Genomic DNA, 16,388 nt, shown 5'->3' with positions numbered 1-16,388 from the left:
AAGTTCATTAGAGTTCACTGCACTGCAGATTGCAGCCCAAACAAATGCTTTACAGAGTTCAAGTAACAGACACATCTCAGCATCAACTGTTCAGAGGAGACTACGTGAATCAGGCCTTCATGGTCAAATTGCTGCAAGGAAACCACTACTAAAGGACAATAAAAAATAAGAGACTTGTTTGGACCAAGAAATCTGTCCTTTGGTCTGATGACTCCAAATGTTTGATTTTTTGTTCCAACCGCAGTGTCTTTGTGAGACGCAGAGTAGGTGAATGGATGATCTCCGCATGTGTGGTTCCCACCGTGAAGCATTGAAGAGGTGGTGTGATGATGTGGTAGTGCTTTGCTGATGACACTGTCAGTGATATATTTAGAATTCAAGGCACACTTAACCAGCACGGCTACCGCAGCATTCTGCAACAATACGCCATCCCATCTGGTTTGCGCTTAGTGAGACTATCATTTGTTTTTCAACAGGACAATGACCCAACACACCTCCAGACTGTGTAAGGGCTATTTGACCAAGTAGAAGAGTGATGGAGTGCTGCATCAGAGGACCTGGCCTCCACAATCACCCAACCTCAACCCAATTGAGATGGTTTGGGATGAGTTGGACCACAGCGTGAAGGAAAAGCAGCCAACAAGTACTCAGCATATGTGGGAACTCCTTCAAGACTGTTGGAAAAGCATTCCAGGTGGAGTTGGTAGAGAGAATGCCAAGAATGTGCAAAGCTATCATCAAGGCAAAAGGTGGCTACTGAAGAATCTAAAATATATTTTGATTTGTTTAACTTCTTTGTGATAGGGGGCAATATTTTCACAACCGGATGAAAAGTGTGCCCAGAGTAAACTGCCTGCTACTCAGGTCCAGAAGCTAGGATATGCATATAATTAATTAGTAGATTTGGATAGAAAACACTCTGAAGTTTCGAAAACTGTTTGAATGATGTCTATGAGTATAACAGAACTCATATGGCAGGTGAAAACCTGAGAAAAATCCAACCAGGAAGTGGGAAATCTGAGGTCTGTAGTTTTTCAAGTGATTGCCTATCAAATATCCAGTGTAAATGGGCTCAGATTGCACTACTAAAGGCTTCCACTACTAAAATGATTTTTTGCGAACTTCATGAACCTACATTTATTTCCTTGCTGGTGTGACCTTACCATGAGAACCACCACTATCATAAACTTAACTAATTTCCTGAAAATGTGAGGTGTAACTGTAGAGAGAACATGGGGGCAGATCTGGGTTCACGAACTATGTCAAATTTTTCCAAATATTTTAGCTGGGCTTGATTAAGCTTGCCTGGCACAATGGAACCAATAGAATAATAGCAAAAAGGGAAAATCCTGCTCTTCTGGCACTCCAAGCAGGCTAAAGCAAACACTCAAAGTATTAGAAAGATTTTAAATAGCATTTGAATCCAGTTCTGGAGAGCACATAGGGGCTGAGCGGTAAATTGTAGTTGTTGTAGTAAAGACCAACATACACAGCTTAACCAAGTTGCAAGGTTCTAAATACCCGACACCAAACATTCTTTTGAAGGGAAACCACAACCCAGCATGTCAGAGCTGCTTTACACTTCAACCAACTAACACCTCACTTCCCCCTGCTTTCGTTCTGTCTGAGCAAGTCCTATTCTGGGTATGGAAAATATTCCTTATTAAAATGCCTCCTCCTTGAAGACTGATATTAGGTCGTTTAAGTTTACCCCTGTCTGTCTCTCTGTCTGTCTTGTATTCTCAGTCTCTCTCGTTCCACATAACAGCTGGTTTTGTGTGATCCTTTAGAGATCACCGTGGGAAACATGTGGGTCTGTCTGTGTGTGGTGGTGCATTGCCAATATGTTAAAGTAGTTGCAGTGCACAACTTCCTGTCGAACACATCTAGCCTATATTTAAACATGCAAATATTCAGAATTAAGTTATCAGCTTATTTTCTTCCCTGCTGGCCCTCAAAACTTTGCATTTTTAAATGTTGCAAATGTACAGTATTGAGGTGGAAATAGATTTTTCCCATAACATCTGACTATCAGTCTGCAAATAGTTTTCAACAAATCGATTTGCCAAATGGGCCAAACATGGACACTAACTTTCCACCCAGTTAGTCTAAACCCTGAACCTAGTTTAAACCCCCAAAAGTGCTGCAGGACAATTGCACTGTGAATTCTTTCAGCCTGTCAAAGATGTGTGTGTGTGTGTGTGTGTGTGTGTGTGTGTGTGTGTGTGTGTTACCCGGTCTGTTACCTTAGTGAGTCGATTGTAGAAGAGCAGAAGACAAATGTCCACTGTGACAAACTGATAACATCTGTTAATCTTTCCTCCAAGATGGATGGCCTACCTTGAGGATGAAGCAGAAATCAGATGGTGCTTTGTATTTCTGTTTGTAATCAGTGGTGGTGTAGATATTGACTTTGTCAAGCTGAATGAAGCACGCCAGGTCCCTGGATGTCTGTCAAAGAAGAAAAATATGAGAAAACCTGAATAAGTAGACTTTAGGTTATATCGTCTCTGTCTGATGAAGACATCTTATTTTTGAGACTTTTCAGGAAATTGTGAAAATTACCATATTTTCCCATTAACGAACATACAATTATGAAATTCAGAAACTATTTTGAATACATTTTCTTGGTCCTAAAGTCATTAAATATTCAGAGTACATTGAGGGTTGTTACTGCTTTCAAGAAAAAAAAAAAGAAAAAAAAATGGTAACAAATGGAGTTACTAGGTTTTCATCAGACAGCGACGATATGGATCATATCATTGGAGATCCAGTGAGTAAGGATTTCACGGAGTAGTGTTTTAGTCTGAAAAGTCCCAACTTGAATGAATGTGTGCACTGTGGACTTCCTGAGCCAATAGTTTTTAAGCGTTTTGCAGACACAACATATACAGTGCATTCGGAAACTATTCAGACCCCTTGAATGTTTCCACATTTTGTTACGTTGTTACAGCCTTGTTCTAAAATGGATTACATAGTTTTCCCCCCATGATCAATCTGCACACAATGACAAAACAAAAACTGTTTATACATTTTTGAAAATATATATGAAAAAAACACATTTACATAAGTATTCAGACCCTTTACTCAGTACTTTGTTGAAGCACCTTTTGCAGCGATTACAGTCTCGAGTCTTCTTGGGTATGATACTACAAGCTTGGCACACCTGTATTTGGGTAGTTTCTCCCATTCTTCTCTGCAGATTCTCTCAAGCTCTGTCAGGTTGGATGGGGAGTATTGCTGCACAGCTATTTTCAGGTCTCTCCAGAGGAGTTCGATCGGGTTCAAGTCCGGGCTCTGGCTGTGCCACTCAAGGACATTCAGAAACTTGTCTCGAAGCCAGTCCTGCGTTGTCTTGGCTATGTGCTTAGGGTTGTTGTCCTGTTGGAAGGCAAACCTTCATCCCAAGTCTGAGGTCCTGAGCAGGTTTTCATCAAGGATCTCTCTGTACTTCAAATCAAATGTTATTGGTCACATACACATGGTTAGCAGATGTTAGTGCGAGTGTAGCAAAATGCTTGTGCTTCTAGTTCTGACAGTACAGCAATATCTAACAAATCCACAACAACTACCTAATACACACAAATCTAAGTAAAGGAATGGAATAAGAATATATACATATAAATATATGGATGAGCAATGACAGAGCGGCATGGTCAAGATGCAATAGATGGTATAAAATACAGTATATACATTTGAGATGAGTAATGCAAGATATGTAACATTATTAAAGTGGCCTTATTAAAGTGACTAGGGATCCATTTATTAAAGTGGCCAATGATTTTAACAGTCTGATGGCCTTGTGACAGAAGCTGTTTTTCAGTCTCTCTGTCCGAGCTTTGATGCACCTGTACTGACCTCGCCTTCTGGATGGTAGCGGGGTGAACAGGCAGTGGCTCGGATGGTTGTTGTCCTTGATGATCTTTTTGGGCGTGGCAGGTAGCCTAGTGGTTAGAGCATTGGACCAGTAACTGAAAGGTTGCAAGATCAAATCCCCGAGCTGACATGGTAAAAATATGTCATTCTGTTCCTGGACAAGGCAGTTAACCCACAGTTCCTAGGCTGTCATTGTAAATTAGAATTTGTTCTTAACTGACTTGCCTACTTAAACAAGGGTAAAATATGTATTTTTGGCCTTCCTGTGACATTGGGTACTGTAGGAATCCTGGAGGGCAGGTAGTTTACCCCCAGTGATGCATTGTGCAGACCGCACCACCCTCTGGAGACCCATATGGTTGTGGGCGGTGCAGTTGCCATACCAGGCGGTGATACAGCCCGACAGGATGCTCTCAATTGTGCATATGTAAATGTTTGTGAGGGTTTAGGTGACAAGATATATTTCTTCAGCCTCCTGAGGTTGAAGAGGCGGTGTTGCGCCGCCTTCACCACACTGTCTGTGTGGGTGGACCATTTCAGTTTGTCCTTGATGTGTATGCTAAGGAACTTGAAGCTTTCCACCTTCTCCACTGCTGTCCCATCGTTGTGGATAGGGGGTGCTCCCTCTGTTGTTTCCTGAAGTCCATGATCATCTCCTTTGTTTTGATGATGTTGAGTGAGAGGTTGTTTTCGTGACACCTCACCTCCTCCCTATAGGCTGTCTCGTCATTGTTGGTAATCAAGCCTACTACTGTTGTGTCATCTGCAAACTTTATGATTGAGTTGGAGACTTGCATGGCCATGCAGTCATGGGTGAAGAGGGAGTACAGGAGGGGGCTGAGCACGCACTCTTGTGGGGCCCCAGTGTTGAGGATCAGCGAAGTGGAGATGTTGTTTCCTAACTTCACCACCTGGGGGCGGCCAGTCAGGAAGTCCAGGACCCAATTGCACAGGCCGGGGTTGAGACCAAGGGCTTTAAGCTTAATGATGAGCTTGGAGGGTACTATGGTGTTGTATGCTGAGCTATAGTCAATGAACAGCATTCTTACATAGGTTTTCCTCTTGTCCAGATGGGATAGGGCAGTGTGCAGTGTGATGGAGATTGCATCGTCTGTGGACCTATTGGTACGATAAGCAAATTGATATGGGTCTAGGAGGACAGGTAAGGTATATGATATGATCCTTGACTGGTCTCTCAAAGCATTTCATGATGACAGAAGTGAGTGCTACGGGGCGATAGTCATTTAGTTCAGTTACCTTTGCCTTCTTGGGTGCAGGAACAATGGTGGCCATCTTGAAGCATGTGGGGACAGCAGACTGGGATAGGGAGAGATTGAATATGTCCGTAAACACACCAGCCAGCTGGTCTGCGCATGCTCTGAGGATGCTGCTAGGGATGCCGTCTGGGCCGGCAACCTTGCGAGGTTTAGCACGTTTAAATGTCTTACTCACGTAGGCCACGAAAAAGGAGTGAATACAGTCCTTGGTAGCAGGCCGTGTCGGTGGCATTGTATTATCCTCAAAGCGGGCAAAGAAGGTGTTTAGTTCGTCTGGAAGCAAGACGTCGGTGTCCGTAACGTGGCTGGTTTTCCTTTTGTAGTCCGTGGTTGTCTGTAGACCCTGCCACATATGTCTCGTGTCTGAGCTGTTATATTGTGACTCCACTTTGTCTCCACACTGAAATTTGTCTTGTTTGATTGTCTTGCGGAGGGAATAACTACACTGTTTGTATCATAAATGCCTGATTGGTGGAGCGCTGCAGAGTTACTTTGCTCCATTCATCTCTGGATCGATCCTGACTAGTCTCGGAAAAACATCCCCACATCATGATGCTGCCACCACAATGCTTCACCATAGGGATGGTGCCAGGTTTCCTCTTGACGTGACGCTTTGCATTCAGGCCAAACAGTTCAATCTTGGTTTCATCAGACCAGAGAATCTTGTTTCTCGGTCTAAAAGTCCTTTAAGTGCCTTTTGGCAAATTCCAAGCGGGCTGTCATGTGCCTTTTTACTGAGGAGTGGCTTCCATCTGGCCACTCTACAATAAATGCCTGATTATTGGAGTGGTTTAGAGATGGTTGTCCTTCTGGAAGGTTCTCCCATCTCCACATAGGAACTCTGGAGCTCTGTCAGAGTGACCATCGGGTTCTTGGTCACATCTTGGTCACATCTTGGTCACATCCCCAGGAAGCACCTAAGCTCAATTTTGAGTCTCATAGCAAAGGGTCTGAATACTTATGTAAATAAGGTATTTCTGTTTTTATTTTTAATATATTTGTAGAAGTTTTTGCCATTGTGGGGTATTGTGTGTAGATTGATGAGGATTTTTTAAAAATGTAATCAATTTTAGAATAAGGCTGTAATGTAACAAAATGTGGAAAGAGTCAAGGGGTCTGAATACTATACGTTTTTATATTAGTTCATAAACTGCCTATACAATATACTGTATGTGCAAGACTATGTATTGACAAGATGTTTACTCAACTTGCTGTGACGAAGGACATGCAGCCGAAACGCACCTGGGTTCATAATCTTTGTTTCCATTGAACATGCCATACAAATAAAGGCATTTTAATAAATTATGTTTAGAGTGCCTTGGTACTCCTTTCACTTCCTGTACCTTTGTCTTTCCTTTAGGCACATAATATATCCCAGATGCCCTGAGCAGGAAGTAGCGACGTTTCCACGATTTCTTCCCGTCCTCTCTCAGATACAGCAGCCCCTCCAGGTCTGGGACGATGAGAGAAGGCCCATCAAAATTTTCCTGGACTCAGAAATAAAACACCAACAAAATATTGGTACAGTAAATGTGTGTTCTGTATAGGCTATAGAGAAGACTACAGGTGTGTTTGTGATAACTCACCTTTAGCAGAAGTTCCTTATGCCTTTCTTTTATCTCATGAATAGATTTTTGGTCTTTCTTCCATAGGTAGAATATCTTGAAGTTGACGTGAAAAAAAGCGAAAAGACAATGTCAGCACAAGGATATAAATAATGGAACTAAAACAAAGAGCTTGGTTGCTAGTTTGTCTCTACTTAAACCACTTTTTTGTTTGGTAAAACGTTGGCAGAAGTAGAGACAGATCATTGGCTTAAATTAGAAAGCACAGTTAACTGCACTATTTTGTGTGAACTCTGGGTCATGTTCATATGGGCACGAAATGGAAAACGTTTTAAAGAGTTTGCAACAGAAAACAAAAAATATTTTAGGTCCAGGTAACTTCTCCCTGTTTCAGTCTATTTTCTTCCGTTTGGTGCTTAATGTTTGGAGCCCAGTTCTCTACTGTACTCACCTGGGGGTCCTTGAAGAAGAGATATTTGTTGGGTCTCAGAAGGAAAATTATTTGGTTTTTACTGTCTCGTGTCCATGCAGAAAGAGGCTCCACTAGATATTCATGGTCTTCAAACCCCCTTTCTGCATTGAGAACAAAAGAGGAGCCTCATTTCTTTATGAAAATGATATACATCAATCTTACAATGTCAAATCTTAAATCATACCTATAAGTACACTAAATTACCAAAAGTATGTGGACACCTGGTCGTTCGTCCACACCGTTATCGACAAACCATTTCTGTATGGGCCTCCCTTTTTTCACAGGGGTATTGCTATGCTGAAACAGGAAAGGGTTTTCCACAAACGATTGCCACAAAGTTGGAAGCACAAATCAATTCAACCTTTTTACATCAGCAGATGTTACAAAGTGCTTATACAGAAACCTAGCCTAAAACCCCAAACAGCAATGAATGCAGATGTAGAAGCACAGTGGTTAGGAAAAACTCCCTAGAAAGGCAGGAACCTAGGAAGAAACCTAGAGAGGAACCAGTCTCTGAGGGGTGGCCAGTCCTCTTCGCCTAGAATTTCATTGCATGCTGTATCATCAAGATTTCCCTTCACTGGAACTAAGGGGCCTAGCCCGAACCATAAAAACACCCCCAGACCATTATTCCTCCTCCACCAAACTTTACAGTTGTCACTATGCATTTGGACAGGTAGCGTTCTCCTGGCATCCGCCAAACCCAGATTCATCCGTCAGACTGCCAGATGGTGAAGTGTAATTCATCATTCCAGAGAACGTGTTTCCACTGCTCCAGAGTCCAGTGGTAGCAAGCTTTATACCACTCCAGCCGATGCTTGGCATTGTGCATGGTGATCTTAGGCTTGTGTGAGGCTGCCCGGCCATGGAAACCAATTTCATGAAGCTGCTGACGAATAGTTATTGTCCTGACGTTGCTTCCAGAGGCAGTTTGGAACTCGGTAGTGAGTGTTGCAACTGAGGACAGATCGGCACTCGGCAGTCCCATTTTGTGAGACGTTGTTGCGCCTAGATATTTTCACTTCACAATAACATCACCTCTAGCAGGACTGATATTTGACAAACTGACCTGTTGGAAAGGCGGCATCCTATGACGGTGCCACGTTGAAAGTCACTGAGCTCTTCAGTAAGGCCATTCTACTGCCAATGATTGTCTATGGAGATTGCATGGCTATGTACTCGATTTATACAACTGTCAGCTGAAATAGCTTAATCCACTCATTTGAAAGGGTGTCCACATACTCTTGTATATATAGTGTACCTTGACTGCACTTGATTGAGCTTGCTTGGTGCAATGGAACCAATGGAAGAGCCCAAAAAGTGCAAACCTGACCCAACTGGCACTTCAGCCGGGCTTCAGCCGGATAGAAGTGCCCAGCTTCAGAAGGGCTTCAGCCGGACAGAAAACAAATACCACCTGAACCAAGGTCTGGTGTGTATGATTCTCACCAGTCTGCAGCTCGGGGTTGGTTTCACACAGGCTCCAGTCCATGCTGAAGTCACAGTGGGTCTTCTCAAACAGATTATCCAGCACGTCCCTGACCGTCTGTCTCTCGTCCACCATCAGTGTCTTGGAGCTGCCATCACTCATCATCACCTTCACTACCAACTACCAGGAGGTACATACAAATAGCCATTGAAATATAAGTACTTATTGAGTACACTCAATATGACTGTTGGCCCACCCATCACAGAATGTTGACTTAAATGGGGATTGCCATTCTAGTAATCAACAATGATTACTAGAAACATTTGCATATATTTCCATTTTTATCCAACTCAAAGTGCATGATATAGGGGTAGCTCAAATCCTAACAATGTGAAGCTGTTATAGCCGGTTTAGTGAAATTAACCCACTATACCTTCTTAACTTTGGCTTCTTTTAGCTTCTCCAGAGCCAGCTTGATTTTGTCAGTTTTGGCTTGTGCTTCGCCCTCTCCCTGGAAAATGTTTAGTATACTGTTTGATTAAAAGAGCAGGAATGTGAAAAAGTGCCACACCCACATGAAAAAATACTACTTTACTATAGAAAACTACAGTACTTACAGTAGAATTCTATATTAAACTGTAGTATACTGTAGAATACCATACTACTACACACTGTAGTATCCCTCGATCATGTGTAGTACTTACCATAGAATGCTGTAGTATACTGTAAAATACTATAGTAAATACTACAGTATTAACCAAAATAACACTGTAGTAAATACTACAGTAATGTCAGCAAAAACACTAGTTTTTACTATAGTAAATATTACTGTATCTTATTTGCATATACTCCGCTCATTCGCAATTCGTGCCACCCATAACTGAGAAACCTACATGTAGAGTATAGAACATATATTGTGTTCTGTACAGTTTATAGAAAAGAGCAGAGGCTCTGAACTATCTGTTCATAGAACTTTCCTTTCAGACCTCAGTCATACCTAGCTATAGGTTATGGAGAATTTGCTCTTTTACCATTTCTCCAGTAGGTTTCCTGAAGGAGAAAGCCTCCACTCCTATGTCAAAGATAATAAAACAAATACACCATAGTAAATACTACACTGATGTCCGCAATAACACTACAGTAAATATACAGTTTAATACAATCTGCAAAAACCCTACATTCATTACTTTAGTATATACTACTATTTTACAGTATTTTAATACATCTTAGTAAGTATTCACTTTATGTAGTGTTTTTGTACAAAAAATCTACAGCGAATACTATAGTCATTATACCATAATATTTTTTATGTGGCAGTTTACTGTATATTGGCAGTAATTAGCTACAAAAGCAGAACGGTAAGATGCCTTGATATGCAAATCAATAGAACTGCAGAACTCAAGGGCCTGATATTCTGCACCCCTGCATTTGAAACAGAAATAGTTCTGTAATCTTAGTTGAGACCTGAAGACTTGCATTAGCTGCCCTGGCTAACTCCTAGGGTTACACAGTCATAGTTACCGGTGGAAGTGGTTTGGGGGGTTCAGGAGGTAGAGAGGATGAGGAGGACGCCAGCGATGACATTTGGGACAAGGAGACAGGTGCTCGGACATTTTGTTGTTGGGTGGAATAGCCAGACTTGTGCTGCTGTGTGTGGACATGTCCCGTCTCGGTTGCGTTCAGTTTCTCCTCTGTCTCTGACAAATCTGACCCCAGATCAGCCATCAGAGCATCCAGGTCATGATCCTCTAGCTCATTTAGAGATTCTGCCAGAGGAAGATGGGAAATTAGGGGTTTATCTTAGATGTGATAATGCAACCACTTCCCTTCTTATGAATACTTTTACCATTCTAACTCACTAGTACTAGTGAAATGTGCTTAATAAGGTTGTTATTGGCAAGCATGACTTAAAATATTTGTCATATGCATCAACTCTAATTGTAAACCAGGTAGTTTGGGTCCAGTATTTCAGCCATATGTATATATAAGGGATACATGCAGACGTTCAGTACATTACTCTCTTAGAAAAAAGGGTTCCAAAAGGGTTCTTCGGCAGTCCCCATAGGAGAACCCTTTTGGGTTCCAGTTAGAACCCTCTGTGGAAAGGGGTCTACATGGAACCAAAACGGGTTCTTCAAAGTGTTCTCCTATGGAGACAGCTGAAGAACCCTTTTTGGTGCTAGATAGCCCCTTTTTTCTAAGATTGTACCTTGGAAATAATGGACGACGGAGCATGATGAGGCGGAGCTGAGTCCCTTTGTGTAGTTCCCTTTTCCAAGGTAATGTACAGAACGAAGGTGTTCATCCGCTAATACCACAGTTTCCAAAGAAAACAATACTAAAGTACACATTTACTGGTAGAAATGAAACATTTTCATTGATATTAAATATTAAACAACAGCAGAGTAGCTGCATTTGCATTTGTTTAAGCTGTTTTCTATTGACATTCATGTGGATACATCCATAAGGAGCTGATGATGCCAGTTTTTTGCCTGGCATAGCTAGAAAAGTGGTTTGAGCCGACATACACTTTTACTGCTCTAATTACGTTTGGAAACAATTTACAATAGCAGTAAGGCACCTCGGGAACTTGTGGTGCATGGCCAATATACCACTGCTAATGGCTGAATGCTGAGTGGCTTCCGTCGTGCCTAAGAATAGCCCTTAGCCGTGAAATATTAGCCATGTACCACACTCCCTCAGGCCTTATTACTTAAATACAGTTGAAATCGGAACTTTACATACACCTTAGCCAAATACATTTAAACTCAGTTTTTCCACAAATCCTGTCATTTAATCCTGGTAACAATCCCTGTCTTAGGTCAGTTAGGATCACTATATTTTAAGAATGTGAAATGTCAGAATAATAGTAAGGAGAAGGATATATTTCAGCTTTTATTTCTTTCATCACATTCCCAGTGGGACAGAAGTTTACATACACTCAATTGGTATTAGGTAGCATTGCCTTTAAATTGTTTAACTTGGGTCTAACGTTTCGGGTAGCCTTCCACAAGCTTCCCGCAATAAGTTGGGTGAATTTTGGCCCATTCCTCCTGACAGAGCTGGTGTAACTGAGTCAGGTTTGTAGGCCTCCTTGCTCGTACACGCTTTTCAGTTCTGCCCACAAATTTTCTATGGGATTGAGGTCAGGGCTTTGTGATGGCAACTCCAATACCTTGACTTTGTTGTCCTTAAGCCATTTTGCCACAACTTTGGAAGTATACTTGATGTCATTGTCCATTTGGAAGACCCATTTGCGATCAAGCTTTAACTTCCTAACTGATGTCTTGGGATGTTGCTTCAATATATCCACATCGTTTTCTTTCCTCATGATGCCATCTATTTTGTGAAATGCACCAGTTCCTCCTGCAGCAAAGCACCCCCACAACATGATGCTGCCACCCCTGTGCTTCCCGGTTGGGATGGTGTTCTTCGGGCTTGCAATCCTCCCCCTTTTTCCTCCAATCATAACATTGGTCATTATGGCCAAACAGGTTTATTTTTGTTTCATCAGGCATTTGGAAATTGCTCCCAAGGATGAACCAGACTTGTGGAGGTCAAAAAGAATTCAGAGGTCTTGGCTGATTTCTTTTGATTTTCCCATAACGTCAAGCAAAAATGCACGGAGTTTGAAGGTAGCCCTTGAAATACATCCACAGGTACACCTCCAATTGACGTCAATTAACAGAAGCTTCTAAAGCCATGACATCATTTTCTGGAATTTTAAAAGCTGTTTAAAGGCACAGTCAACTTAGTGTATGTAAACTTCTGACCCACTGGAATTGTGATACAATGAATTATAAGGGAAATAATCTGTCTGTAAACAATTGTTGGAAAAATTACTTGTGTCATGCACAAAGTAGATGTCTTAACCGACTTGCCAAAACTATAGTTTGTTAACAATACATTTGTGGAGTGGTTGAAAAATGAGTTTTAATGACTCCAACCTAATGTATGTAAACTTCCGTCTTCAACTGCATACCACCGGCACGATGCAAAAAGACTTGTTTAATGTACTAATTATGTTGGAAACCAGTTTATAATAGCAATAAGGAAACTCTGGGTTTGTGGTATATGGCCAATATACTACACCCCCTTGGGTCTTATTGTGTCAAGATACAATTTCCACTGTTTGCTGATATACTGTTGCATTATGTTTCTTACCGTTCAAATCTGTGAACCCAATAGAGAAGTTCTTTTCTCTCTGTGAGCTGGATGACATTTCTGAGGGCTCCATTTCATACCCAAGACTCTGTAAAAAAAATGGTTTCAGATGAAATGTTGGCATAGTACAGAACTCGAAAGAAATGGTATGTTTTACATAACACCAATACAGATAGAGAACACTACAACAATATTTGTAACATTTTTACATTCATTCTAAGAAAACCCTCTTCAAGGACCATCTCAGAAGCCACATTTATAAGCTGTGCAGAACAGTCAAAATTCAAACCTTATACTTCGAATGCAAAAAAAAAAAAAAAAAACTGCACTATGGTGAGGATGTGATATCATAGGAAAGTGATTATTTCATCTGATATGTCATATTTTCATAAATGTCCCCAGCAGGCAATTCCAGCAAATCATACACAGTGGATTCAGAAAGTATTCAGACCTCTTCACTTTTTCAACATTTTGTGACGTTACAGCCTTATTCTAAAATCGATTACAAAACATTTTTCCTCATCACTCTACACACAGCTAAAAATCAATGGAAGTGATATGGCAGCATCAAACCAGATATTGAGTTGTTTGATTTGCTCGGTTGCCCCTATCACTTCCATTGATTGTTTGCTAGCAGTGTTAGCTGTAGTTTTTAGTGGCTGTTTAATGAAAACCCAGCCATCGATTACAGTTTGTCTGGTCCCATAGACTGCGTACAGGGTGAGAAACCATCTAATATTAAGTTGTAAAATACGGTACTTCCCCTTTAAGAGGAGTTTACTGCTGAGTACAATGTACAACGCACATAGGTATTAGCCAGGATTCTATTAATGGCATCTAATGTTTCATCTGGCAAGCCACATACTGTACACACTAGTGTCATGGAGGGCCAAAGTGCTTGAGGACACCTTGGTGCCATGACCTTAATACCAGTGGCTTGTGTCCATTACTCAACCCAGATAATGTTTCTCGTCATTCATTTTACTTTATTTTATTTATTTGACAGAGATAATGCACAATAATCAACACACTCTGTAAATATTCCAGATTTAGCCCTAAGGTTAATTTCCATCTGTAGGCTCTGGGTTATACCTCTACACTGCTGAGTCTCAACAAAAATGACTTTTACACAGCTGACGTATGTCTGGTTTGTCCATTTCTGGTAAAACACTTCTGATGAATCAGGGGAAGTGTAGTTTATAAGACTGGTCCCAGTGAGAACTCACCTGTGTTAGGAGGTCCATCTCTCCCAGCAGGTCAGTGAACATGGAGTCTATATCATCCATCTGTGACAGATAACAAGCAGACATATTTTAGACAAACGTCTGCACACTAGAAGGCCATCAATGAGCCCTATATACCTAAACATGACATCATTGATGTTGACATAAACACTAAGGACCATTATTGTGGCAGACAGAGAATAGGTCTACACAACCAATGACACTTAAACTTGTAAAATCATGATTAAAGGGATAGTTCAGCCAAATTATAAATGTCCATATTTCTTTCATAACTTTGAAAGCAGTCTATGGACAAAGAGAGGCAGTAATCCAGCTGTGGCTTTTGCCAGCAGCATACCACCCTGCATACCACTGCTGGCGTGCTTTTGAAGCTAAGCAGGGTTGGTCTGGGTCAGTTCCTGGATGGGAGACCAGATACTGCTGGAAGTGATGTTGGAGGGCCAGTAGGAGGCACTCTTTCCTCTGGTCTAAAAAAATATCCCAATTCCTCAGGGCAGTGATTGGGGACACTGCCCTGTGTAGGGTGCGGTCTTTTGGATGGGATGTTAAACAGGTGTCCTGACTCTCTGAGGTCATTAAAGATCCCATGGCACTTATTGTAAGAGTAGGGGTGTTAACCCCAGTGTCCTGGCTAAATTCCTAATCTGGCCCCCAAATCATCACAGTCACCTCATAATCCCCAGTTTACAATTGGCTCATTCATTCCTCTCCCCTGTAACTATTCCCCAGGTTGTTGCTGCAAATGAGAATGTGTTCTCAGTCAACTTACCTGGTAAAATAAAGGATAAATCAAATAATACTAGCCAATGCCAACAACTGCTAATTTGAGCTATTTCTAACCAAAAACCAATGTGCTCCAGTTAGCATGTTTTAAATGTCATGCCCATAGTACCACGGGGAGTCTGCAATGTGACAATGTGTTATGTGACCACTAAAATCTCTCCAAGTATGCAGTTTAGATACGAGCACCGTCTCACCAAATTTGAGAGGCCTTCTACAACCACTACTCATTTTTTGGGGTATTTTTTTTTTTGCACTGACTCTTTTGCACTGCCTCTATGCACACTCTATTGACTCTACCCACACACACACACACACACACATACATACTGGTACTCCTTGTATATAGCCTCATTATTGTTATTTTATTGTGTTACTATTTTGTTTTTTATTTAGCAAATATTTTTCTTACTTTTTAACTTTGCATGGTTGGGAATGGGCTAGTAAGTAAGCATTCACAGTCAATTCTACACATGTTGTATTTGGCGCATGTGGCCAATAAAATTGTATCTGATTTTTAAAATAGCATAAGGATGCCACATGTGGTCTGTGGGCATGCTACTTCTGCACTGACACAAAAAAGTGACTCACTAAAGTTCAGACAGAGAGAATGACCTAATGCCTAATCATCAACAAGGATTTAGTATGCATAGAAAGAGATACTGTGGTTCTCGATAGGCTGGCTACATATGTTGAATTTTCTTGTGTTCAAATGGTCCCTCTGTTTTATACTTGTTTTCTAACTGTTTTATAATTGTTTTATAACTGTTTTATAATTGAGTACATAAACAATTGCTGGCTGCTACTGTAGAAAGATGTGTTCACTTTAAAGGGGCAATCTTATTCATTTAAATGTCCAGAGTGGATGTACCAATTCCAGATTGCCCCTTTAACCAACGATGGCTGTTGAAGTATTTCCTAACTGGCCAATGGGCTGTATTTGTGAGTATTGTACAATACTGTATAACTTTTTTATCACATTGCATCAGAACATGAAAGTAATACAATGCCCAATATGAGAAAGTTGAATGTAACAATCACATAATTGTCTTTGGTAGTACTATGAAGAAGCATTAAAGCTCAAATCTAGACTGTAAGGTAACATAACATACAATGACTCTACAAGTAATGCTAAGCATCTATTCACACAAGGAAGCAAAGTCATGTAATAAAAGTCAAAAGACACAAATGTCAAAGATAAACAGCATCCTGTCAAAAATCACCAGAGAGTTTACCTTTTCTAGTTTAATGATCTCCTGGATTACTCTTCGGTAATAGATTAGATATAAGATATTGTATCGTTAAGTACATGTGCACCTTGCACATGTGGGGTTGAATTGGAAATGGTATGACTACTGAGACTGAATGATAGGGGCTCTATTTCCTGTTCTATGCGAAAGTTTACCTTCTTACTGTCACATGACTCAGGAAGAGGTTTGGTTTGTGTCTAACAATGAGGTGGCTTCCTCTTCTTGTCTCCTTCTGCACTGGTCTGAAGACTCAGGATAGGTGCCAACAAAATGGTTGACACTTACTGTGAATTTGCTTGCACCTGTCCAGATTTGATGGAGGATTTAATAT

The 16,388-nt window shown here is 41.0% G+C and overlaps 1 protein-coding gene and 1 non-coding gene across 2 annotated transcripts in view; one reads left to right on the top strand and one right to left on the bottom strand.

The window, feature by feature from the left end:
* Positions 1-16,165, bottom strand: part of LOC112260248 (amyloid beta A4 precursor protein-binding family B member 1-interacting protein-like) — a 30,379-nt gene extending 14,214 nt beyond the window's left edge. Inside the window, exons 1-10 of the mRNA XM_024435190.2 lie at positions 16,043-16,165; positions 14,010-14,069; positions 12,784-12,871; positions 10,141-10,385; positions 9,053-9,130; positions 8,640-8,799; positions 7,170-7,291; positions 6,740-6,814; positions 6,497-6,640; positions 2,341-2,451 (exon numbers count right to left, since the gene is read on the bottom strand). Coding sequence (XP_024290958.1) covers positions 2,341-2,451; positions 6,497-6,640; positions 6,740-6,814; positions 7,170-7,291; positions 8,640-8,799; positions 9,053-9,130; positions 10,141-10,385; positions 12,784-12,871; positions 14,010-14,069 — 1,083 coding nt within the window. The 5' untranslated portion in view covers positions 16,043-16,165. The remainder of the gene's footprint in view (positions 1-2,340; positions 2,452-6,496; positions 6,641-6,739; positions 6,815-7,169; positions 7,292-8,639; positions 8,800-9,052; positions 9,131-10,140; positions 10,386-12,783; positions 12,872-14,009; positions 14,070-16,042) is intronic.
* Positions 9,633-9,687, top strand: LOC112261172. The gene has a single exon (XR_002955126.1). It is a non-coding gene; the product is annotated as a U7 small nuclear RNA (small nuclear RNA).
* Positions 16,166-16,388: the final 223 nt, after the last annotated feature.

This window comes from Oncorhynchus tshawytscha, linkage group LG10 (genome assembly GCF_018296145.1).
Source record: "Oncorhynchus tshawytscha isolate Ot180627B linkage group LG10, Otsh_v2.0, whole genome shotgun sequence".
NCBI classification, from domain to species: Eukaryota; Metazoa; Chordata; class Actinopteri; order Salmoniformes; family Salmonidae; genus Oncorhynchus; species Oncorhynchus tshawytscha.
Note: the sequence above shows the minus strand (reverse complement) of the source record. Positions and strands in the feature narration are given on the sequence as shown.